General features: G+C 38.4%; 1 protein-coding gene across 2 annotated transcripts; it reads right to left on the bottom strand.

Moving 5' to 3' along the window:
- rictorb (RPTOR independent companion of MTOR, complex 2b) lies at window positions 1–25520 on the bottom strand. Of its 2 annotated transcripts, XM_079846593.1 has the most exons (39): window positions 24999–25520; window positions 24825–24872; window positions 21833–21930; window positions 20287–20351; window positions 19517–19648; window positions 19038–19101; window positions 18557–18683; window positions 18294–18463; window positions 17985–18052; window positions 17808–17875; window positions 17358–17440; window positions 16823–16910; window positions 16620–16710; window positions 16432–16498; window positions 16026–16106; window positions 15833–15933; window positions 15557–15722; window positions 15381–15482; window positions 14697–14743; window positions 14474–14609; window positions 14080–14279; window positions 13836–13962; window positions 13525–13689; window positions 13119–13195; window positions 12601–12679; window positions 12332–12441; window positions 12139–12226; window positions 11957–12049; window positions 11558–11664; window positions 10565–10830; window positions 8637–9672; window positions 8113–8184; window positions 6417–6594; window positions 6042–6126; window positions 5724–5927; window positions 5336–5488; window positions 3026–3149; window positions 2653–2791; window positions 1–2387 (listed from the first exon to the last, which is right to left on the bottom strand). In XM_079846593.1, the coding sequence occupies exons 1-39, from the start codon at window positions 25060–25062 to the stop codon at window positions 2313–2315; spliced, it is 5244 nt and encodes a 1747-aa protein (XP_079702719.1). In that variant the 5' UTR covers window positions 25063–25520; the 3' UTR covers window positions 1–2312. The 2 variants fall into 2 exon arrangements, with proteins under 2 accessions (XP_079702719.1, XP_079702720.1); XM_079846594.1 differs by lacking the exon at window positions 8113–8184.
- Window positions 25521–25540: the final 20 nt, after the last annotated feature.

Here is a 25540-nt window from a genome sequence, read left to right as displayed (position 1 = left end):
ATGGACAAAACAACCCCTTTAAAATACTTGAAAAACTTGTTCCACAAATACAATTATCATCTTTGCAATAACTGGCGCTTTTGTTATTATTTCAAAGGTTTTATAAACACCAGTACATTACCAATTCAAAATTTGTATTAAAAACAATTTAACACTGGCTTCCGGTCACATGGTGAAAAAAAGCAGCAAGAAAATAACAAAACACAATTTAACAGTGGTAAAAGACCCACAAAGAATCTGGATATTTTTACCACACATTCTGATACTAATGATTTTCTGAGAACAGTTCAGAATATATTAGGGGCAAATTCCAGATGTTTTTTGTTCAAAAAGCATTTTTTAATCAGTGACTTAATTATTGTCTAATGTCCAGCTATATAAAACCTATTATTTAGCTTAAACAGCATCACGTACCACTCAATGCTCTCAGCAGCTCTCATATTTCTTTTATTTCTCTCCATTATACTGCAGATAGGATTAGATTGCTCATGCACTTAAAAGTTTTCTCCAGAAGCCTAAAAGGAAATGCTGTAACAATTACTAGTATTGTTGGCCATATCAGACTCATTAGTTTTCACAATACAAAAAATAATGGATGTTGAAACCTGATGCTCAATTCAAAATCCAAGGCAGAAAAAGGCAGATTTATTAGTTTCTATAATAAATATAAAAAGAAAAAGGGCAAATTCATTAATTATAATAGGGTTAAAGCTAATACAATTAAGGCAAAATAATTAAAGCTGCCTAAATAAAATAAAAAAGGCCCAGCCAAGAGAGTGAATTGATCGTCCTAATTGTTCATATAGAATTAACAGGCACATTGCATAAAAATAATTTAAATATGAACCTCAAATTTATACTTACAAATGGGGATCTAACCATTTTTGGTCATGTTTTTTATGCAATATTTAACTAGATGCATCCAAACCCTAAAGACATTTTGTTACCTCATTAAACCAAAAAGGCAATGCACAAAACTAAGAATTGCTGTTATAAATATTGATGATAATAAAGCATAGTATTTTATGGGTGCCGACCAGTTGAATTTGAGCAGAACGTCAAATGTTTTTTCTTATATGTTTAACCTGTTTAAAATATCCTGACATCATTCAGGTTAAAAAGCGTTAATAGCAATCCCAATGAGAGAATCAAGTACAAAAGTAATATTTCATAACAAATTTTGTATGTTTGGCGAGTCTTAGTTTCATTAATTCTCTGCAGAAAGTTACTTCTAATCACTAATAACTTGGAAATAGAGAAAAGTAAAATTTCAAAATAGCAGTGGTGAAATGCACTTTAACTTCCTCTTTTGAGCCCATTGTCTACATTTACATTGACTGTCAGACATAATTAATATACAGAGAGTTTTTTCCTGGCTAATGCGCTAAAATGACGTGAAAAGGACCGAGAAACAGCTTGGACCAAACAATAAATAAGTAAATAAATAAATAAATATCTTACTGGTTTAAAATTTCAATTTTTTTGGATGACGTTACAGAGGTCAGTTAACAAAGTTACACAATAATACAATACAGTCACTACTACTGCATTATTGTGTAACAACACCATCAAATACATGTTACATACATTTACTCAGGGATTGCTATGTTCTAAGAATTGATTCAAATAAGCACAAATGACTCTTTCATGAGTCAGGTACAAAAGGGTACACTGGCAGTTGCTCATTATTATTACTTGATGATTGTCTTACATAGCAAATCACACCAAGACTAAAGCAGAGTGTTTGCCCATCGTAGGTGCAAAAGCCACTTCTTCATATTCTTTAAACAACCAGAATTAATAACAGAGGATTCCAAAGAAAAACTGCCGGAATGTTGTAGTGTTGAGGGATCCGCTCAGGGAAAAAATGTTTTGTACGTGCAATCAGACGCATTGGCCCTTAAAAAAGGACAATATTTACTGAATGGAATTGAGGGAAGTTAATAAACTTCCAAAAGAGTCTTGAATGATTTTGCTCGCTTGTGTTTGAAATACAATTTGCATTGACTCAGTTTCACTTTCCGTTCAATATAACTGTCAGTCACAAGGATTTTTTTGGTTACAACATCCAATATAGATGTCTACAGAGCATCTGTGTAGTGTATTTGTTCAGATAAAAAGAGTTTGTTCTCTTAACGTACCGCCTTTTCTCTCTGTGGAAACATCCCGGGCGACTCTCTCAATCCACCCATGTCTGTCCCATAGCCCTAATCTGTTATTGCGTATTAATCTGAAGCGCATGGTCTGGCCAAGGAAATGGATTGACGGCTTCCTGCTTGGGGAAGAGAATTGGCTGAAAAACGGCTAGAGGATCACGGCTCTGATGGAAGATCTACTGTGGTAGACTTCTTGGGCATTGCCAGAATGCTCTCGGCCTCCTCGTACATCTACAAATAAAAAATGTTACATTAATGCTTAGTAAAAATAGTGCTGAAAAAAAAGCAATTCCGTTTACACTACTGGCAGAGAAATTAAACACTTCAGCTTTGATTGAAAGACAATTTGTAATGAAAATCACTAATAAAATATCATTATTACAGAAAGAATATCTAAGTTCCACCTTACTTGTGCAATCTAGATTGTTAAAACCAGTCCAGAAAAACAATCCTGTTTGGTTTTTATGGGCTATTGAGATAAAAGTTCCATTATTACCGGAATGAATTGAACATCTTGGAAGAGTTCCTGAATGAAGCGTCGCGAAGCCAGTCTGAACATGCAATGACCCAGCAAGTAAGAAACTTCAGAATACAGGCAGATGTCATCAAACGCATATGGAAACTTTTCCTTGATTCTGCAAGGTAAACAAGTTCATTTGACAGAGAACAGAGAAGAAAAAAAAATCCTATCTCTACTAAGCTGTACTTTTCTCTCCATTTTCCCCAAGAAAGATTGAACTTCACATTGCCTCATGAAAATAATCAAATCAAATAATGTTCAGCCAAACAGTTACAGCAACCTTTATTGGGAAATTAATAAGGAAAGCATTTGTTAAACTGAAATCCTTGTGGATGAATTGTCTCCTTACGTGAGGAGTCCAGTTTCATTCCCTTTAGTCCCCACTGAAGAGCTCAGGTTGATGACAAGCCGAAGCACCTCCTTCCTCAAAAGAACACGGCAGGCTGGAGCGTCCTCTGGAATGTTTTTCACCCCTGGTAGAAATACAGCATGCACAGACAAAAAAATAAACTCAACATGTCCAATATAAAACGCTTAAAGGGGTCATAGACTGAGAATTCAAATGTTCCTTGATCCTTTGACAGTTAAGAGTTCGTTATACTATAAAAATACCCTGTAAGTTTCAAAACTCAAAACTTTCTTGTTATTCCAAAAACTGCTTTTATTGAAACCAAGGCCAGCAAACGACAGGATCTAAAAAGTGGAGACTTGTGACGTCACAGGGCAGCTTTGGCCCCGCCCACTGGAGCGTTAGTGAACAGTAGGCGCGTTTCCATTACAGATTTGCGCAAAACTTTTGCGATTTTTTCTAAATGTCGACAAAAAACTATTTCGAAATGACGCCGTTTCCATAAACCAATGTTATGCGACTAAAACTTAATTTTTTCCTTTCGCGATAAGTAAAATCATTCCAAAAACCATGGCAACGGACGTTGGTAGGTTTATGTACTAATCCCAGCCACTGCACTAGCCATTATTATTAATCGAAGGAAATGTATGTGTGTTTTCAAAGCATTAATGGTAAGGAACGACCCTTATTATACTTGTGAGCGGCACATATGAGGTGTTTCTGGGTGTTTCTCCCTCATATCTGCTTCGAGGTCTTGATTGTGGCATTTTTTTGAGGTTTAGAATCCATTATTCCTGTAATTCTTTTGTCTTTTATCAATTTAATAAAGAACTGTCTCGTATTCTGTCCAAACACACCACGTCATCTACGTCAGGTGACCTGCAGTTTTGCGAAATATTTCTTTTTTGATTTGCCTGAAAAACCACCTCATGCGAGTGTAAAAACTTTTTTGCAAAATTGACGTGTTTCCATTGGGCGTATTTGCAATTTCAATTTGCGCAATTTGAAGGGTAATGGAAACGCGGCTAGTGACATGAGAACGAGAAAAGATCGATACAGGATCAATACCATTAACTTCCAAACTATCCTAATGCTAGGATAGTGGGGTTTTTCCCAACAATGTGAATGTCTCAGCAGTGCATTATTTGTTTGTATTCGTGTATTTCACTGTGGATTATTTGGTAAATTTCGGCGCAGGCTTTGCAAACAGACTTTTACGATCTGAATATGCCAGCAACATGTAAGTAGTCATGTTTATTCTAATGTCTGATCAGTGATTTCTGATGTAATTATTCAAGTTCAGATAGATTATCGCTCAAAATATCGTTCAATACTGTTTATGCATCAGTAAATTAAGCCAGTGACTAAACAATCAACTTCACGTCGTTTCTCTTAGGATCAAGTAAACTGATCATAAACTGTGATTAAATTATATAAAGAAAGCAATCAAAGAACGCTCCCTTTTCCAATTGCCCAAGCTGTCAATCAAACAGCACGAGTTTATCTGGACACTTGCCAAAACTCGTTGAAATCAATCATCACAAAATCATGACGCGGTTACAATCTACAGTACAACGAAGCTCTTACTGTATTTACATAGTGTTTGGATTGTTATTTGGTGAAAGCCAGAGGTGTAAAGTCCAGGTTCAGAAAGTAAAAGTCATCCTCAGTAGCTATTGTTCCAATCACCTGGATTTGCTAATTAGCACCGTTTTTCAGCCAGGAGATAGAACTAATTAGTGAAATCAACTGGCTGAGTTCATGGGTGGAATAAATATATGGCAGAACTTTTACTTTCTGACCCCTGGACTTTATACCTCTGGTGAAAGCATTCGTGAGAGTGCCGAATGATAAGATCTTTTCATGCGCGATCAACAGACTGTCTGTCATCTGCTCAATGCTCATCACTGCAACCTTTCATGTAATGGGAATAGATCATTATGATCAATACTTTTCACGATTCCTTAATCTCGATAGCTGTAATAGTAAAAACGTAGTAAAAGTTTTAGAGAGAGTTCCACATGTAATACTAGCTATTTCACATGCAAACATGTCAGCCAATCACAGCAGTGGGTGTTCACACTGAAGTCTCACAGCAGACACGCCCCTTAAAACAGAGCGTTCAAATCAGAGGCTAAAATCAAGCTTGGAAAAATGCCTTTTATTTATAAAATATGACCATTTTTGATGTTAAAAATCATACTAACATTATAAGGGCACCCCAGGAAACATTATAAAATATTAAAATAATCCAGTCCATGACCCCTTTAAGAAAGAATTTCTCATCTGACTCTTGCAAGAATTTCTCACCAAGTACAAGCTCTGTGCTGCGTGTGCTTCCACCAGAGCCCTGAGAGACAGCGTCGCTGCAGCCAGACACTCCTGAGAACTTCGACTGAGGCATGACTTCCAGGTTGTGTATGGACTGGTTGCACCATTCCGTGAATGGAGCATCGGGATAGTCTAAAACGGGGTTGAGGGTGTATAAGAACATGAGGAAACCATATAAATAAAATTTACTAATATATGGTAACCAGACGACCATGATTACAATGAATAATGGGACTTGTCACGTAAAACCACGTCTGGTCACCCGTATACACACTTATATGTGGTTAGTGAGGTACCAAAATGAGAGTGCCTATTTCCTATATTCATTTGGATAAACTACAGGAACATAACAAAACCTGCAGCTTACCTGTGCGGCTTTGTGCGGGAGTGTTTGAATTGCAGCCAAGCACACATAGCCCTGCACAGTAAAGGCAGTTCTCCTCATTGTGCTCCTGCAGGCCAGTCTCCTCTGCACCCAGCAGCTGATGCTGGTCCGCACGGCTCACTGCAATCAGCTCTGTGATACTAAGCTGAGACCGCAGAACAGAGTGCCTGGATCCTTCGTTGGAACCTGAGAAAACAACAGCATTAAGTAGCTGAAAGAATAGTGAAGCACTAATGCTATGGGACTAGTATACAGACTAATAAGGAGCTGATTAAACAACATAACCATTCTTGTCTTTACCATCTGCATCTCCCAAGAAGAACTTTGCTGATCGGTCCTCTGATGGTGGACTCGTCCTCTTCTGGAAGTATGGTATGTCTTTAATCTAGGTAGCAACCAAAAACAAGGAAAGCAAATTTCAGATACAAGTTTAAAAAGCATTTTTGTATAGTAACATCCTTCTCGGATGATCCTGTTCCAAGTGGACACCTTTTGCACGTGGTCAAAGTATGCACATGGCTATACGCTTGAACTTCACTTTGAGACAGTTCGACCAAGACATATTTAAAAGGCATGTGTAAACAGCAATTTTCCCCAGTAGAAAAAACTGGGATCGGATAACCAGAGATTGATTTTAGTACCAGGTGTAAACAGGATCATAGAGTAGTTAGTGACCTGGAACATGCTGTTGATGTCCATTGGCAGAGCAAGGCCAATGTAGTCATCGGAGTTGCCATATGTGGCACTGGACACCATGGAGCGCACTGAGGAGGAGCGCTGCAGGGAGGTCTGACTGATAGGGCTCAGAAGATCCTCTTTATCCAGGGATGCAAAACTCAGAGCCTTGAGAAACCTGTACTCATACAGAGGGGAAGAAATTAGAGAGAGGCGTTTGAAAGAAGCGCAACATTGGCAGAGAGAACGGTAAGAAAGGAGGTTTGGACATTTCGGAAACTACTTGTACTGATTCTGCAATAACGCAGTCTTGCTAGCAGATGATTGGTAGATTTGTGGGAACAGGTAGGTTTTGTGGGAACAGGTTGGTGAAGTGTATTCACATTTCAGAAAGTGAGCAGCTGTTTGTCATTAGCTGCATCATGCAAGTACTGTAGGTCAAAAACTTCTACATGCTTCTTGGAACAAATGCGGGAATGCGGCTAGTGTGGGAATCGGTCTGACCAATTAGTCGGTTCACATCAGCAAACTACTTGAGGGAATTCTGCAACAATGGAGACATTGGTTAGAAAGTCTCAATCAATGGGGAATGAAGAGAGTTTAATTTGTCCTACTGTGGGAAGGTCATTTCAAGGACTGAGGAGTCATGGTTGAAGAGAATCGGGTTAAGGTATGGGCTGTGGGAGTGCTAATGTGAAATGGAAAAAAGGGGGCAAAGTACTATGAAAAAGAAGCCAAAAAGGCTAGGTTTTTGTATTGTAAAGCCTTGTTTATACTTTTGCCTTGCACCGCACCGCAATCGTCCACTGACTGCATGCGCACTTCAGAGGGGTTTATAGTCAACACGGTCACTGAAACGACAGGGAGCATATTGGAGAAAAAATCCTCTAAACCATCAAAAAAAGTAGCGTAGTAGTAGAAGTTTGGCTGAACAACGTCAGATCATATGGTCAAACTTTAATCTAGGTTTTGTCTTTGTAAAACATTTCTTGGAAAGATTTAAAGATCGTTTTAGAAGGAATGTTGAAACCTATATCATTTCATATTTTTTATTTTAAAGATATAAAATATATAAGCTTCCTTTAAGTAACATCATTTTTGCATAAAATCTCTAAAAACATGTTAAGGAACATATAGCAGTTTTGCAATTTATATACGTTTTTTTTTTCTTGCAATACCAATTTTAATGTTCTAATGGGACATAATAATGGGACTGAATAATAAAAACATAAAAAGGTTTTGGTTATTATTGGAATCAGCATCCAATAGTACAAATATGTCTATGGTATATTTAACACATCACTAAATAATAAATAAAATGTACAAAATTTAAAGTAGTGTAGGGAATTCATGTAAATGCATCTACAATATTCTTTGAAATGCTTACATACTTCCATATATACTGCTTTAGTAATGTATAAATAGCATGTGATGTTATAAGTTCTTTCCACATTTTTCCAGCAAATGTTGGCTTGAAATTGTTCATTGCTGAATACGTGCTACGTGCACTGTTCGCTCAAGTTACAAAAAATGGCATGCACAACGTGACGCGAAATGGGTTCTAGCGAAGTCAAAACCAACTTTGGCAAACTCAACGATGACATAATTTGTGTCGTGCGGAGAGTATAAACCAGGCTTAAAAGTGGACGCTCAAACAGAAAAAGAGGAACGTTAGCGCTGGGGATGGTCCACGCACCGTGGAAGCAGTGATCTGCGATGGGGCTTGCTCGAACCTTGGCCCAGACATCTGAAGCGCTTTTTAGTAAACCTGAGAGGGACCATCAGAAACAGATCACATTATTTCCAGAGGGGAGCAGTGATTTTAAATGGGCTTTTGGGGGTGCCGTTTCCCAATTACATGGATGGTAACACAACAACATTAATGGGGAATTCTAGTGCTCATTTTTTGTCTGATTAACACAGATATTTCTAGAATTGATAACATTATGATCCTATCAGGCTGATATCCTTCACAGCCGCATCACAAAAAGGAACAATATAAAAGAAGTCTAAAAAAATGACTTCTGCTAATGATTTCTCTGATCACACCTAGAAACTTTGGAGCAGGACGATAACGTCTGTGGATGAATTCTGTGAATGTTGTGTGACATAAGTGGTGTAAAGTCTAAAACTGTAAGCGAAAGAAACAGTAAAAGAAAGGTGACGTAATGACAGAAAAGGGGAAAAGTTTGGCAACATCTCAGGGTCCATCTGCTTTACCTGCGTGGTGTGAGTCTGGAGTCCAGGCTGCCAGTTTTCATGGTGATGGCATCAGTGAAGAGCACGTCTTTGGCAGGCGAGGAGAGCGCCTCGCTATGAGAAAGGGAGGGATGGATGCGCTGTTGCTGCAATCGTTTGAGGGTAGCGTAGCCTAGTGCATCCCGAGGGCTGGTGTACATGAAGCTACAGTCAGTCAGGCTTGAGATGGTCGTGACAGAGGGCGATTTAAGAGACTGAGCCCTGCGGGGTAAAGTATGAGAAGAACCCGGGGGCATCAGCAGTACTGAGTTTGATTTGGATAGGGGCAGGTGGTTGGACTGGGGCGTGAGAGAGTTAAGTGTTTTGATAGTTTGAGTGCTAATGACCGTATTGAGGCTAACGCAGTCCGTGTCAATGGTGGAAGAGTCCACGCCACCCACAGTCTCTCGGGATGGGCTGGAACTCATGGAGCTGATGCCGCTGGTGGTCGTGTCCGTGTTAAAACTCTGGCTACGGCTTTTAAACTGAGACCCGCCCCCAGAGGTTGAGCCATCACCGGCCAGCCTTTCCCGACTGGTCTGCTCTCGGTTGGCATCTCCAACCCCTGAGCTCCGTTCTGCAGTTCTGTTCTGACGTACCTCCGGCTCCCCAATACTAGATGTACTGCCCTGAGTGTCCGAAGTTTTGCTGCCCACAAAAGAGGTCTCCAGACTAATGCTTGGGCTTTTCGGCAGATGTCCGTCGGTAAATACAGGACTGAAAACATCTCCCTGACCTGGAGAGAATATAGAGGGCTCTGTGACTGTGCGTATCCTCCTGAGGCCTCCTAGCGTGGTCTCGCCATGGAGTTTACTGCTGCTTCCAGTGCCTTTGGGGTCACTGGTACTGCGGACTTTCTTTCCGGAGAGGGAAATGAGGAAGCGGTTTCGGACAAGTCGGCTGGAGGCCAATATGGTGAAGGGGCTGCGGTCCTTTAGGAGTTTGGGCCTGAAGTACAGTGGCTGGTCCTCTGAAAGCTCAGAGCTTTCCAACTTATCATCATCCAGGATGTACATGCCTGAAAAGTATGTAATTTAGGCAATTTTATTTTCAGATGTTTTTAAAAGGAACCACTGAATACATTTTCACAGTGTGCACAAATACAGTGTGTGGTTTCTCCCCTTTACCAGTTTCTATGTGAGTCAGAATTACTGACTGAGCTTAGTCATCTAAACCCAGTCTAGAGGGTAGAGGGTAGATAATGATTTGTGGCTTTCTAAGCCTTACTAAGATGTATTTGGAGCACCTCTGTGTATAAAACCATTCCATTAAGTAGAAAAAGATAGCTTTTATAGCTCAATCTGGCATATTAAGATAAGAAAGTGCAATTGAGAAGAGTTCTAATTTGTTGACGCCTACAAGTCTGGGAATGTCTTTAAAGATATTTCTAACAATTTGAAGTAAAATTACTCCAACATTCAAAAAATAATTTATAAAAAATAAATAAAAATCACATCACGAGCAGTCAATCTGTACCAGGTTTCCAATCAAATTCAGCGAAAAGCAGACTAAAATTAAATCATGCATGTGTAAGAAATGACACAACTTTGCTCTTAAGGCAAGAACAGGAAAGAAGAAGCAATTTTGTGGCACAAATGATTACAAAGCATTAGTGGTGCTAGGAAAGCACCATGTGTGTTATGTGCAATACTGTTTTGCTACATTAAACTAACTTAATCTATCAATATAGTTGAAATAAACTCAGTGAATAAAAATCTAAAAACGAAATCATGTCTAAAGAAACCTTTCCGACAACATAATCAAGGTGGATTCTAAGATAACACTAATGATAAATATGAGATAAACATGCTTGAAATAAGCAGATATGGAGCCCATCTGAAATGTGGTTAAACCACAGTGTTGCACTAAAGATTATTAGTCATGGATGAGTGGATGGGAGCAGCACTCACTAGGCTGAGTGGAGTCACTCTCGCTGTTGTGTCTAGAACTGGTGGACTCAGAGTTTAGGCTAAGGGTGCTGGGCGCTGAAGAGAGGTGAATGAGGGGTTGCTGTTGTTGTTGCTGCTGCTGTAGGTTCTGGTGCTGCTCCACCTCATCCGGCACCACAGGCCAAAGTTGTCTGCGATTGTGCCTGACTGCATCCCAACCATGCAGTTTGAGCAGCTCACAGCCCTGCTTAGTTTTAGAAATGAGTCCCAGAACATAAAGACACGTCCTGAGAGAAAAAAAAGAGGCAAAGATTGTGAGTAAGGCAAAAAAGAAACAAAAAGACTAGCGTGTGTGTAAGAACAACAGAATGCAAGATTGACAAATAGTAGGGGAGGAAGAATGACAATGACAAAGTCACCCCTCCCCCACAAAAAAAAACACCTCTTGTGATGGTTTCTAAGAAAGTAATTTTGAAACTATGGAAGTATCTGGAAGGGTCCACTGTTAACTTTCGGTTACCTCATGTCTACTCACCCAGATGGGTAAGCTGTGCAATAGCTTCACTTTATTGCATAATCACAAGCGAGCAACAAGTGAATGTTGCAATTCCAGTGTCTAATTTTGTATATTTCACTTCTGATAACAGGAACCACACATACAATGAAAAATGCATAATTTCCACTACAATATAACACTTTCTAAAAAAGAATCATTGGCTATTTAATATGTTTTCATTATAATGTCAGACATCTTTTCCTCCACTTGTTTTGTTTTTCCCAAGCAATTGATTACAGACCCAAATAGTCACAAAACGAAAGCTTCATACATTTTCTGAACTTGGAGCTAAACTGAATGCCATTTGTTTTGAGCTTTTTTGGAAGACACTGCAATTTCAGATCAGATGCACACCCCACCTAAATCCAAAATTGTGCATCTGACTTTAATGCCATTTCTTAATTTTGACATTATTGGCAATATGCAGCCAGACATATCCAGTAATTAAGAATACATACCCCCTAATAGACAGAACCTCACAGTCATGGGCAAGAGCGACGATATCTGGAATCACATTCTCTTCCTGTAAGAGGTTCAGTCCCCAGTTAGACGTGCCAATGTTTCCCTGGAAGTAAACAGAGTGAGTTTAGACTTTAAATAATATTACTAATGCCACTGAACATTATTACAACAAAGACAGTAGTGAAAACAAGCTTCAACATGTCTTATTCTCACAAGGCAAATACCAAAACCTCTCTCTCACTCACACACACACGTTGGGTTTCTATGCTTTATGGGGACTTTCCATAGACGTAATGATTTTTGTACATTATACATTTTATACACTTATTTTTTACATTTGGTCCCTACGTTGTGTAGGGTTTACCAGGACAACACATACACACACAGCAGCTCACCAGGGCCCAAAGAGCAGCTTTAAGCTGTTTGATCCCCTCCCATTTGTCCAGAGCTGGGCAGCGCACTGTGTAGCTCAGATCTGAAACTACATTCTGTCGGAGAGAGAGAAAAGGCATTATATGAAGAAATGTGTCAGTCACCATCAGAGCCTGGAATAAATCATTTTAAAAAACCCACATACCTGAGCTTCCAGCAAATGACAGCCTGTCTTATCATGTACAAGTTGCCCATACAAATGCACAGGAAGAAAAACATTTGGTCTTTGTAACCTGTAAGAAAAATATTTTAGAGGCTGACGAAGTTATGGATGACATCCTTTTAAATCATGATATGAACTACTGATAAATTGAAAAGGATAAAGTTGCTAGGAAAACCTTTGGTTGCTCCGTCGCACGTAGTTATCCCCATCCACTGGTTTACGGTAAGTAGTGAGTGCTTCATTTAGCTGTTCCTCTATGAGGTCCACATACTTGAGGTTGTATTCCTTCAGGGGAACAAAATTAATTTGACAGAATGGTTAAAGTAAGCTTGAGTTTGAATACTTTATTCTAATTCAAGTACACTATAAATCTATGGACAAATCATAAATAACATGTAGAATTTTTTTATATTTTTTTGCAGAACAATAGTAAAGATACAGTACCTTTTGCCACTTTTCCAGCTGTTTAGTGACATATCCCCTCTCATTTAGATAGGAGAACCCTTTTGGAATGGACAAGAACCTGGAAATGGATGCCACATCATCAGATGAAAAGAAGCAGTTAGTTTCTTATGCAAAATAGACCCTTTTCAATATTACTGTAAGCCAATTAAACATAAATATTTAGACACAATGTGCTTCAAAAGATTAAAGTGGAACAATACAATAAATAATGCACTGACCAATGCTATTTTTAGGAATTTCTTTACAATCTCTTTGTGTTTGGTCAAAGATGCTATATTTGAGATACTGATTATTACTGAAGACACTGACGATTTGAAGAATCATGCGACACAAAGACTTGAGTCTTCATCTGAGTGCCCATCATTTTACATACTTTTCTGACAAATGCTACTAATTTAGGTGTACATCTTTTATGTAGAACAAATATGTAGTGCACATTTAAAGTCAGACCTCTGGGTTATATAGTGTAGTTATACAGGGAATATTCTGAGCTTTACCGTAGCAGCAACAGCACACCTTTGTCTCCCAGGTGAGTTAGTGCTGGCTTCATCTGAATCAGAGCATGTAGGTTTGCCTAAGATGACATGATCATAAATGTCGTGACATGATCATAAGAAAACAGCAGTCTTGAAAATAGTCATGTATTCACAAGCCATGATATAACTGTCCATCATTGATATTCTGGCACAGAACTTGTTGTATATGCTGGTTGTTTACAGATCTTCATGACAGATTTATGGAGCAAAGCTACACTGGCACAGCACAATCAAATCACACAAGTGTCTCCAACAATCCACGTTTGATCATTTTACCAAGATCAGCCTCAGCTAAACACAACTTTCTGCCGAGTTGAACTCCTCAATGTAAATGTAACATCCTCCCTTATGGGTTAATTGACTTCACCTTATCCTCGCAGGCCTCATCCAGTATGTCCAAAGCCTCCACCGAGATGGCCTTGTTGCGGTCATGTAGCTGAGTCACCAGCAGTTCAATACCCCAGTTGCTGAAGAACTCTACGTTAGCTCGGAGTAACACCCGCAGATGCTTGGTGGCGTACAGCCTGCAGTTCTGTGCCAAAACGTTGAAGAATTATATTACTGACCCATAGGGGAATGCTTTTACCAGCATACTTTGCTAAGCAAAGCTGGGTTGAAATGTATGGCACTAAGACAAACACACTCAAAGGGTCAAAGAGTAGTAGGTCTGTTTCTTACGTCAGTGGCAGCAGTGAGGATCTTTGAGAGGATGACTCGAGCTAAACCATCCCGGCTGTAGTCCAGTGTGGAAATGATCAGCTTCAGAAGATGGTCCTGGTTCTTCAGGGAGCACAAGTTCAACAGGCTGTCAAAACAACAAAGAAAGAAGAATTTTATTTCAAAAAGGGTAATATTGGCAGATACCTATATATTGTATATCCCTAGTTTGCTATAAATCGTTTCTGATAAGTCCTAGGCTAACCATTGGAAGACACTGCACTTCTCAAGCATCTTAACACCCTGCGGGTGGGCTGAGAGGGTGCCGAGGAAGAGGAAGTAGTGCTGGCTGACGGTGGTGAGGAGGCCGTTGCTCTGCAGACTACGATCTGGTTTCAGCCCAGAGGATGAGGACAGCCACTGCACAATGTCCTTCACCAGGTCCTCAAGATACCCCTGCCCATCCTGAGAAAACACCAATGTGGAAAATGAACGCTAAGCTCAAAATTCTGTCATCTATCATCATATCATTCTTTCTTCTGTGAAACACAAAAGGAGAAATTAGAAGGAAGAAAGTTATATAGGTTTAGAACAACTTGATAGTGAGTAAATAATGGGTGATAATAGGCTCAATTCTTTGATAACTTTTTTTTTCTCACTTCATCTGACTCCAGCAGGAACTCGATGAACTGACAGCCCACCACTGTTAATTGCCTGGCCTTGCTGTGGTCCAGCTCCAGGCCAGCATACAGCTTGCTGGTAGGCTTGTAGAAGAACAGCAGCCTTCGCACAAACCTGAGTAAGAAAATGTAGGATTTACAGCAATGAATGGTGGACGAAAAAGTATTAAGAAGATTTCTAAGATTAGTAAACCAAACTTACTTGTGCATCTGCTCATCTTTGTTGTTTCGAAGGTTGACATTTGGCCACTGCAGCAATGATTAGAAACAAATTAGAAGAGATACCACACTGCATTTTTACATTTCATTAAGAAAACGTGTGATGCTTTTTGCCTTGTTGACAAAGTTGACAAAATATAATATACTACCACTCAAAGGTTTGAAAATTATTTTTCGAATAAATGTTGTGCTTTATATTCATTAAAAAAAAGTTCATTGGGCACAAATCAGCATTTTAGAATGATTTCTGAAGAACCATGTGACACTGGAGTAATGACTGCTGAAATTCATCTTTGCCATCAGAGGAATAAATTACATTTTAAAATATATTAAAATAGAAAACGGTTATTTTAAATTGTAATAATGTTTTACAATATTACTGTATTTTTGATAGAAATAACTGCAGCCTGGGAGACTTCTTTCAAGAACATTTTACAAAATCTTATCAACCCCAAACTTTTGAATGATCATAAACATTTAAAAATCACAAATTGTGGTTCATGGCTATGATCTAATCATAATATGTATAATATAAAAATAAAATAAAAAATATAATATTTTAAAAAAATAGAGGATGAGACCTTTAATATGCCCCACCAATTTAATCAACAAGAGGAAGAAAATGGCTTAAATGGTTAAAAAAACAATTTAATCCAAAATCTCATACCTTGAGTATGGTACTGATCAGGACCCAATTCCAGTCCAAATTCTGTTTATGATTAAGTATCTGACTGTCTCTGAGGTTCATCATCAAGGCCTCCTCCGTGTCCTAAAGAACACAACAAATATGCAGATCACACCCCAAGCTAAAAATTTCCAAGAAATGCTGTCACTAGCACATACCTTAATGACAAAAATGTCTCTCTGGGGCCTGAGGTGCTGGTCCCGACCGCAATGAGCAGCTAGTGATTTGCGAATAATTTGGTCCAAGTAAAGACTATTGGGTTTGGGCCCTCGTTTCTTCTTCTCATGAAAGCGCTTCAAGTAATTGATCGCAGCACTGGCCCGCCTAAGAAACAACCAAAAACAACCCCATCAAACCACAGAAATAATAATCACGTAACTCTGACACTGTACTATTTGTGCTGTCGGCTATGAAGGACAAGACAGCTAACTCACAGTCTTTTCTCCTGAGGAATGTCAAAAGAAGCAGCCATGTTCATAAGTGTGGGCAGGCAGTGCAGGTGGTGACTATGAGAGTGAGGGAGAATGGTGTTTGCCTGAAAATAAAATGAAGATCACTCAAGGTCATTTGAGGTATAGTACAAGATTAAGCTGTATTTGGTGTTACTTTCATTCATTTCAGTAATACCATATGCAGGAGTTCTCCTAAGAGGATGGTTGCACGCACTGAAATGCTATCATCACTGCTAGTGATCACTTCAACCAGGCCCTGGAAGAAAAGAAAAAAAACATTATGACTTCAGAAGCCTTGCAACAAGTGCAACATGGACTACTTTCATGGTTTTTTGTTTAGTCCTTTTTGGAGCTTGACAGTCTCTGGTTATATATGCTTGTATTGTTAATATATGCTTGTATTGCATGGAAAAGAGCAGCATGAACATTGTTCAAAATATCTCCTTTTGTGTTACATGTCAGAAATTAAGTTAAGACATTAGGGTGAATAAATAATGACTGATAAAATGGACTACTGCTTTAAAAGCCTCTTTTCTTCAAGAACGTTCACAAAGATGGTGCCTTTTCAAATGCTATATTACCTCTAGAAGTCCACAGTGGATGAAAGCAGAAAGTAGCAAGGCAAGATAGTTATCCATCAAATCAGGTCTGGGTGGACACAAAGAACACAAACACGTGTCAAGACTTTGAAGTTGCATGCATACAAAGCTATGAGGCTTCATTAGTTAGCTCAGTTTCAGGGTTAGTTAAGCCCAGCAAATGCTCTTACCTGGAGCGTGCCCTATGTGGAAGTATTATTTTTGCTTCTGATGCTACAAAGCCATCTGACAGTCTCCAGCTGTCCTGAAACCTACTGGGGTCTGAAGAGGGGACACAGGAGATTGTTTCTGTCAATGTGAGTTGACTTCAGATGTGGTTGATGTCTGGAAATGAATATGTTAATCAGTGCGAGCAGCCAGCAGTAGCACTCACCCACACTGAGAAGAGCTTCTAGAAAATCTTGTGTCACCACGGGAACAGGGAGTCTGAATATATCATACATCACTTCCAGCAGACCTCGCTGAGAAGAGAGTGATAAAGTACCTCATAATGAGTCTTAGGTAAATGTGTACATATCATTGTATAACATATAGGGCTTATTATTATTATTTTTGTTATAATAAATACCAGTAATTTGATTATCATAATTATATTATAATATAGGGCATCAAAATATTTAATTGTGATACATCTTATAATCTTATTTTTTAATCTCATAATTTTTTATGCATTCAATTCTCAGAACACTAAATAAGCCTTTGTGTAACTATCAAGTTTCAGCAAAATGTGTGGAAAATTTCTACCAACAGTGTTCTTTACTTGCACTTATATATTAAAAACACATATTATGCACCATATTTAGTGTTGTAGCTTTTAAATAAAAGGAAATGGCTGTTTGTTTGTGTACTGCAAGTACTGCAACCGTAAATGTGTACTGCAAGCTTTATAATTATATCCTTTGTCATACCCTCACTTCCATATTTGGTATACACAGCAGACCAATGAGAGACTGGATTCCAGAGTTGCCTGACTTGCAGAGATTAATGATGCCTGGAGGTGCAGTGGGACAAAACAACAGGTTCAGTCTAAGCAGCAATAAACAAACTCCTACTGCAATGAGGTGCACTCATGAGGAAATTCCATTTAAAAGATGCACGATGTATTACAATATTCATGCACTCATAAGCTTGCTTCTTTGGTAATCTTTTTTTGATGCATCATTCTAAGATATGCATTGTTGCACAAATAACCTTAATAAAGTACTGATTGAAAACTGGGCCCATGAGAAGTGCATTCATTTATTTTCAATAGTTCTTAATTAAACTAACGGCAGCATAGACAATGTGAAAAATGGGGCCCTGGCAATAACTAATTGTATGTTTGACATATTCTATAAAAGATATTGAGATATGTTTACCTGACCAAGAGCGAAGCGAAGCAACAATTGACATCTTACTGGCCAGAAATCGAGCCTCCCTGTCTTCTCTGTAGAGAGAAATACCACACATCTATACATGCAGCCAATACAAGTTGCATGCTTGCCTCTCCAATGGGAAATTCTTCTTTAAGGAAGACCTTAAAACAGCGCACTCACTTTAGTTGACTCTCTGCCGTGTCTGGATTGTGTCTGTAGTGAAAGTCTGTGTAAGGTGCCAGGATTTGCTGAAAAAAAGTAAATAAAGCTTTACTGAACAACTTTTAAATGGTTTTACATAATTTAGAACATACATATAATCATATTATCCGTAAAGATAAAGACAAATCAACCAGACTAAAGGAATAAGAAAATATAACAGTAATAATAACATTTAATTATTAGTAATAAATGAATAGTAATTAAAACAATTATATAAAAAATAAAATAATGTTTCTGATGGGTTGATTGTTGAAGACAGTTGGATACCTCTAGCTCCACATCAGAGCGAACGTATTGCCGTGTATGTGGGTGATTGAGCAGGTGCAAGATGGTGGTGATCAGAGCCTCATTGATTCGACTGAGCTGACAGTCGATTACATTCTTCAGGATGGTGCTGAGACCGCCCCTTTTGGCCACAATCTCAGGGTTCTCCAGTGCTGCACGCACAAACATGGACATGCATGAGGTCAACATCTGCGTTCACAGATTGATACATTACAGAGTGTTCTCTAAACAGTGTGTGAACCCACCAAGTTCACAGATAATGGCGATGCAGGCCCGAACCATACGGTCCCGCTCCTGCGGTCCATCATTGCCCACGGCAATGAGAGAGTTTGCGACTGAGCTTGGGAAGAGCAGGGCGTTCACAGTGATCATCTGGAAAATCGTTGTAAAACACAGATACTTCCATCAATGACGAAAACAACACACTGAATGGCGTTAAACAAATGGGCGAGCGTACATTGTGAGAACAAAATTTGGATAATTTTTGTTTGAGTGGAACATAATGCAACAATTCTGATTCAGAAGGTTTTGATTCAAATACTAGGTTCAATTCAAATTCAGATTGCAAATCAAATATCAAATCAGTATAAAAAAAGAAAAGAAAAGAAAAGAAAAGAAAAGAAAAGAAAAGAAAAGAAAAGAAAAGAAAAGAAATTATGGAAATTTTTCCATAATGGAATGAACGCAACTTAACATTCCTGATGACATTTAGTGTTCAGATCTCACCTTTCTCACCAATCTGAGAGCTTGTGTGCGTTCCACCTCGTTACTCTGCTGGATGTCAATGCACCTGCAGGTTAAAAGGTCAACGTTACACTAACCAGTCAACAGTAAAATGCACCTCAAACCCTAATCACATCCTTTTCCTACTGAAGATCTAACATGCTGGATGTTCAGACAGGACAGAGCGAGAGCCGAACCTAAAGGCTCAGTAATACACCTACAGTGGGATACAGAGGAAACAGCACACAACGCTTCAAAATGACCTTAACCGGATGTGACTAGCTCTTCACATGAACTCCTCGCTCTCACACACACAAAGAATGAGAAACTAACAAGAGATGATCCACAATTCACCATACATTAGCATCAAGTCTTGTTTTTGATGGAAACAGCCCTTATCCCACAATCCCTAGCTCAGACTTGAACTAAACCGCTCAAATGACCGGCCTGCGCACAGTGTTATAAAAACACGCCATACAGACCTGGCAATCAAGTAATCCACCTGGAGACGCAGTACTTTCTGAAGGATATTACTGTCTCTGATGAGGTAGCGGAGAGAACGCAAGCCAGCTGCCCGCACCTCCTTAGCCTCATTGAGCAGAGCCAACCTGAGGCTGTCAAACAAACAGAAGAGACCACATTGAGGCTGCATTGAAACTGGAGTAATGTCACATATTTCAGAGTAAAACATATCATTCACTGAGAAATAATGTTTTATATATTTAATATTCTGCTGAGGCAGACGTGGTGACTCACATGTGTTATTACAGAGGAGGAAAAAGTCATTTCATTTAAATTAAACATTACAAAAACAAATCTAGCATCCTCTGAATAAATATGGTTGATTTTATGCGCTGCCAGGACACACGGGGATGGTGGGGGAGTCCCCTTTAAAAAAAAAAAAAATTTTTTTTGAAAGAGGTCTCATGCTCATCAAGCCTGCATTTATTCGTTTAAACAGTAATATTCTGAAATATGATTCCATCCAATTAAAATAACTCTTTTCCATTTGAATATATTTTTAGGTGTAATTTATTCCTGTAATGGTAAAGTTGAATTTTCAACAGCCATTACTCCAGTCTTCAGTGTTACATGATGCTAAATGGCTGCTCAAGAAACATTTATTATTATCAATGTTAAAAAAAACAGTTGTGCTGCAAAATATTTTTGTGGAAACTGTGATGCACAAAAGAACAGCATTTATTTAGAAATCTTTTGTAACATACCACACCTTCGATCCTCTATGACTCACCATATGATAATTTCTTCAAAGGTAAAACCAAACTTTTCCTCGGAGTGCCCGACACTGCAGAGCAGCTGTATTGGAGACACAAACAAGCACTTATTTATTTTGCTTGGCAACAAATAGAGACATTGATGACTCTACTTGTACTCAAATATGCAAATAATTGTTGGAACACTGCAGGGTTTTTCACACAGAGCAAAAACAAGCTTATGCTCAAACAGTTGGAGGGTATGGTTTTTTTTTTTTCATCCGCAGGTGATTTATACAACTGATAGCATTGTTGTCGTGATAAAACCTGTCAGACTGGAGGAGCTCATGATCGCTTGATGAATTATGACCAATGCTACCAATGAGCTGATAATTCATGAGCTGAATCAGTATGAACAGAGATTTCCTGTAAAGGTTACCAAATATGTGAAGAGAAAAAACAGTGTTTGCCGCCTGTGACAGTTCAATTAGAAACTAAATAACAAATTCTACAGTCATGGGATGGAAAAACCACATGACATGTAATAGTAATAGTTATGCCACAGAACCATCAAAAGTGGGTCTCTTCTTAAGCCCATTATTAGACTGGCAAGCACCTCACACCTTCAGTCTTGTACTGGTTCTGTGCAGAATATCGCAACTTGAAAGATCAGGAAAAGATCATGTTTGTGCTGTTGCCCTTCCCCTGTTTATGTTCAAATGCAAAACTGATCCAGATACAGCACTGCAGTAATATGAGGCTTTGAGAGCATCTGAGATTTGGTTAATTGCTCAGATTCTTTTATTTTAGGCCAGATGCTGTAAGTGTGGGGCAGAAAAGCCCTCAGGCCTCGACTGGCGGAAGCCATAAAGTACTCTGTTTACTCCATTTCACCAAACACCGGTAAGTATTCACATGCAGGACTCCTGTGTTGTAATACTAAACAGATGTACCAGATTGGAGAGGCTGCTATGCATAAGGGGATAGATTTTCAACTAGTTTTCCAAAAACCGACTAGTTAATTTGAAACTTTTGAGTAACCAGCATTCTTCAAAATATCTTCTTTATGTTCTAAAGAAGAAAGTCATACATGTTAGGAACGACTAAATGAGACAGAATTTTCATTTTGAGTGAACTATCCCTTTAATTATAGTGAACTAAACCTTAAAACCCGTCATATGTAGTTTCCATCGCCCTACAATGCATGTCCTGCAGTATCAGAGTGAGGAAACTGTCTGATAAGTTGGGATTTAGGCAGTTGCGGTAGTCTTCTCTTCCCTATTGTGAAAAGGCTTCAGCAATGAGAAAACGGGACTGAATTTCATCCTTCGGGAATTTATTGGAACGTAGGAAATTGCTAACTAAATGGAGGCAGATCTGAATGCCAGTTTGCAGTCATTTGTGGAAGATATTTAGTCCCACCCTCAGTAGAGGCATTTGTCATGAAGAGAATATGAATAAATCATATCCAATAAACACTGCAAAAAATTCTGATTTCATTTTGAATTCATTGTGACTTTAACGACATTTATCCCAGCATTCCCTGTTCCACTGAATTACTGATCCACTTTTGAGATGACAAACCTTGATGAAGTTGTTCAGGTGGCCAAGTTTGCGCATATTCGAGACTCCCTGCTGTTTGGCCACATTCTGGAGGATCTCTCGCATGTTCTCAGAAGGGTCTAGAAGAAAAAGATGACAAGAGCTGTGAGTTCATCAGGAAGACAGAGATGGGAACAGAGACATTACGCTCTGCCTGGAACAGCAAGATCAAAGTAATCCACACCATTTCCACTATTGGTGTTTTTGGGAATGAATCAAACACAGTATAGTAACATTAGAGAAAGCACACAAAAGCATATACGATTCAAACAATAACCAGACAAGCAAGTTACAATACAAACATCTCACAAATGAACAGCTTCTCATAAATAACACCCTCTGCTTAGTTTTTTAAGGTCTTGTAACATGCAGATCAAGATCCAGTGAAATGTCCACCAAACTGCAGTTCTAGGGTGGATAGAACAAACTATGTAGCTAATATAATAACAGGTTTTGATAAATTTGTCTCAGGAATATCTAAAAAGAAGACTGACCAATTCAGAGTAAGTCTGTGAGAATTCAAATATTTCAGACTCACTCATAATATTTATTTTTCCACCAAACTCTAAACTATGCCCCAAAAAAACAAAAAAAACAACAAAAAAAACAAACAGGAAAGTAGTCTTTTCCCTAGTGGTTGATTTTCTCTCATATTAGTTTACATTTACATTACATTTATTCATTTAGCAGATGCTTTTATCCAAAGCGACTTACAAATGAGAACAATAGAAGCAGTTAAACTAACAGTAGGACAACAATATGCAAGTGCTAAGACCCTTCTCAGTTTAATCTAACGCAGTATGTACTTTTTATTTATTTTTTTATAAATAGATATAGAATAGAAGAGAAAGTGTTAGTATTAATGGATCAATTGTAGCCAAATTAATACTAACACTTTCTCATCTATTCTATATCTATTTATAAAAAAAATTTCATAAAAAAAGAACATGTACTGCGTCTTCAGACGTTTCTTGAAAATGGCCAAGGACTCAGCAGCTCTGGTTGAGTTAGGCAGATCATTCCATCAGCAGGGAACAGTCAACTATAGAACTTATATAAGAAACTTATAGTTAAGTAGTATAATAAATCTAAATTTTTTTAAATTCTTTTATTTTGTGTAAAACCATCTTACATAAAATACAGACACTCAAAGGCACTAATAACACAGCATTTTTGTTTTTACGACTTATTTCCCCCAGCAGTCACACAGGATATCTGTTCAGTCATCTGTACCGAAACAAAACAAAATCGCCAACCAGAGACCAAAAACAGGTCTGGTCTAAATACAGGTACACCACCTTCTAATTCAGCAAGGAGGCATTCAACTGATCAAAAGTGACAGTAAAGACATTTATAAGTTACAAAAAGATTTCCATTTCAAATAAATTAACTCTGTTTTGAATTGAGGACTTTATATTCATCAAAGAACCCTGAAGAAATATTAAGCAGCACTGACAATGTAGTAAAGGCTGCTGACAAAAAAATAAATATATTTTAATGTTTTTACTGTAAATTTGATCAAATAAATGCAGCCCTGAAGAGAGCATAAGAGACTACTTTCAAAACCAACAAAATAATCGACACCAAACTTGTCAACTGTAGTGAATGTCAATGGGAATTCATGATGGAAACCAACAGACAGTGCAGTGTTGCTGGAATACGATTACTGGATTAATACGGTTCGATTCAGCTCAGAAACTGATGCAACCTTTTTTGGGGCAAGTTCCAAAAAAAAAAAAATCTAGCCAGCATAGCAATAACAACTTATCCCCGGAAGCGGGGCTTCATCCAGAAAAGGCCTTCCACACAGAGGTCATTTGGGAAAAACAGCCTCAGGGTAAACCTATCAGCAAAGACAGCACACAATCATGAGCAGCAACAGCTAATGAGCTACTTTCCCCCACAGAAACACTCAAATACCAAGCAATACCAAAGTTAGTTTGGTATATTTCGTAATACTCTTCACAACATATATATACATTTTGTCCATTCAAAATTTAACCCAAACAATGGTGCTTTGAAAGAGGCATACTGTATAAAACAGACCCATAATAATCTTATTATTAAATAAAAACTAAGATATTACGTGCACAAGAAATTAATAAAAAACAATAGCCTATGTACATCAAGCTGTGGCAAGATTTTGATTTGTCTGTTGAGCTGTAAAGTGAGAAACCAGAAGCAACCTTATCTATCAAGATCTGAATTGTTTCTGAATTATTTCTGAATAACTTCACCAGAATGAATACATTAAAAGGTAAGAGTTTACAACAAGATCCATTTAGTTAACAATAGTTACGCATTAACTAACAGCAATCCATTTGTTAGAATATTCATTTAATCTTTTTTTTTATATTAATTAATAAAAATAGAACTGTTCCTTGTTTCGCATGTTATCTCAAGTCCATTAAATGATGTTAATAGATACAACTTTTGATTTTAATAATGCATTAATACATGCTGATTTTAACATTAACTTAGAGAGTAATAAATTATTTAGAAGCATTCCCATTGATAGAATTATTGCAATATATCTGACGTCAGCTTACGTATTATTTATTTAAAAAAATAATGAACAATCTAAAAGTGAGTTTTGCATGCTTTCTGCAGCACTGTGTTTTGCTCTCTACAGTCTTTGGACCCTACAGCCCTGCAATGTTGGACATAAATAAGACATGTGTGATATTCACATATCATGCATTCTTTATATAATAATAAAAACATTAGAAACCTCTAACACCTTCTGATTTTCTCTGTATTTATATATTTTATACCAATATAAAAGAGCATGCATTCGATATCATGTGTGTGATGCTGTTGTCTTAGTTTAAGGCTGTGTCTCAAAACCTAGTGCCGCAAGCATTTTTGGGCATCATAGGCGGGTTTGGGACGCGGGAGGCTGACATTCCAAACAAACCAATGATGCCCAGAAATGCTGTCTAGGTGGGGAGTTCACAAGGTTCATCTGACTTACCTCTTGTGAGATCGAGCGGTACATTTTCCTCCCCACTGTCATTCCGACCTGTTTATGTAAGACAAAATAAGACACTGAGAAAAGGACGCTTGGGGCAAGTGTAGCTGAAGAAGACTGCATCATATTATCCTGAAGCATCTGTCAAGCGGCCGAGCAGAGTCTGCTTAATCTCACCTCGCATCCGTATACTTCGGATAGGACGGCCTCGGATGCTGACCGCCATCTTTTCCAGACACATTCACAACACCGGAAACCTCGAGAAATATCGCGAGACCCGGACCTGAGCAGACTGTTGCGTCCATAGATACATACATAGATGCCTCAAGTCCGTAAACACTCGAGTGCGAGTTGACTGAGCGTTTGCAAGAGTAGTTGGACGCATGAATGAATATCTATATCTGCAATAGACTTAAGCAGATGATTTTGCTAAACTGACACAATACAACAAGACAAAGGCATCAGCGACACAGTTACCCTAGTATAAAAACCTGTGTAATATTGAGTTATTACATATACAAATCACAAAACAACACATTCTTAATCTCAACTGTGAAATGCTATTCTCAATCTCTCCTGTGAGAAGGGTAGATTTCTTCATGAATTTAAATCTCGGCGGTTTCACAACCAGGAGCTGCGCTTGTGTCATCATTATTGATTCTACTGTGAGTGACGACGACACGCAGACCTTTCCAAGATGGCGGGCGCGCCGACGTGTC

This window comes from Squalius cephalus (assembly GCF_949319135.1).
Source record: "Squalius cephalus genome assembly, chromosome: 17".
Lineage (NCBI taxonomy): Eukaryota > Metazoa > Chordata > Actinopteri > Cypriniformes > Leuciscidae > Squalius > Squalius cephalus.
This window is presented reverse-complemented; position numbering and strand designations above follow the sequence as displayed.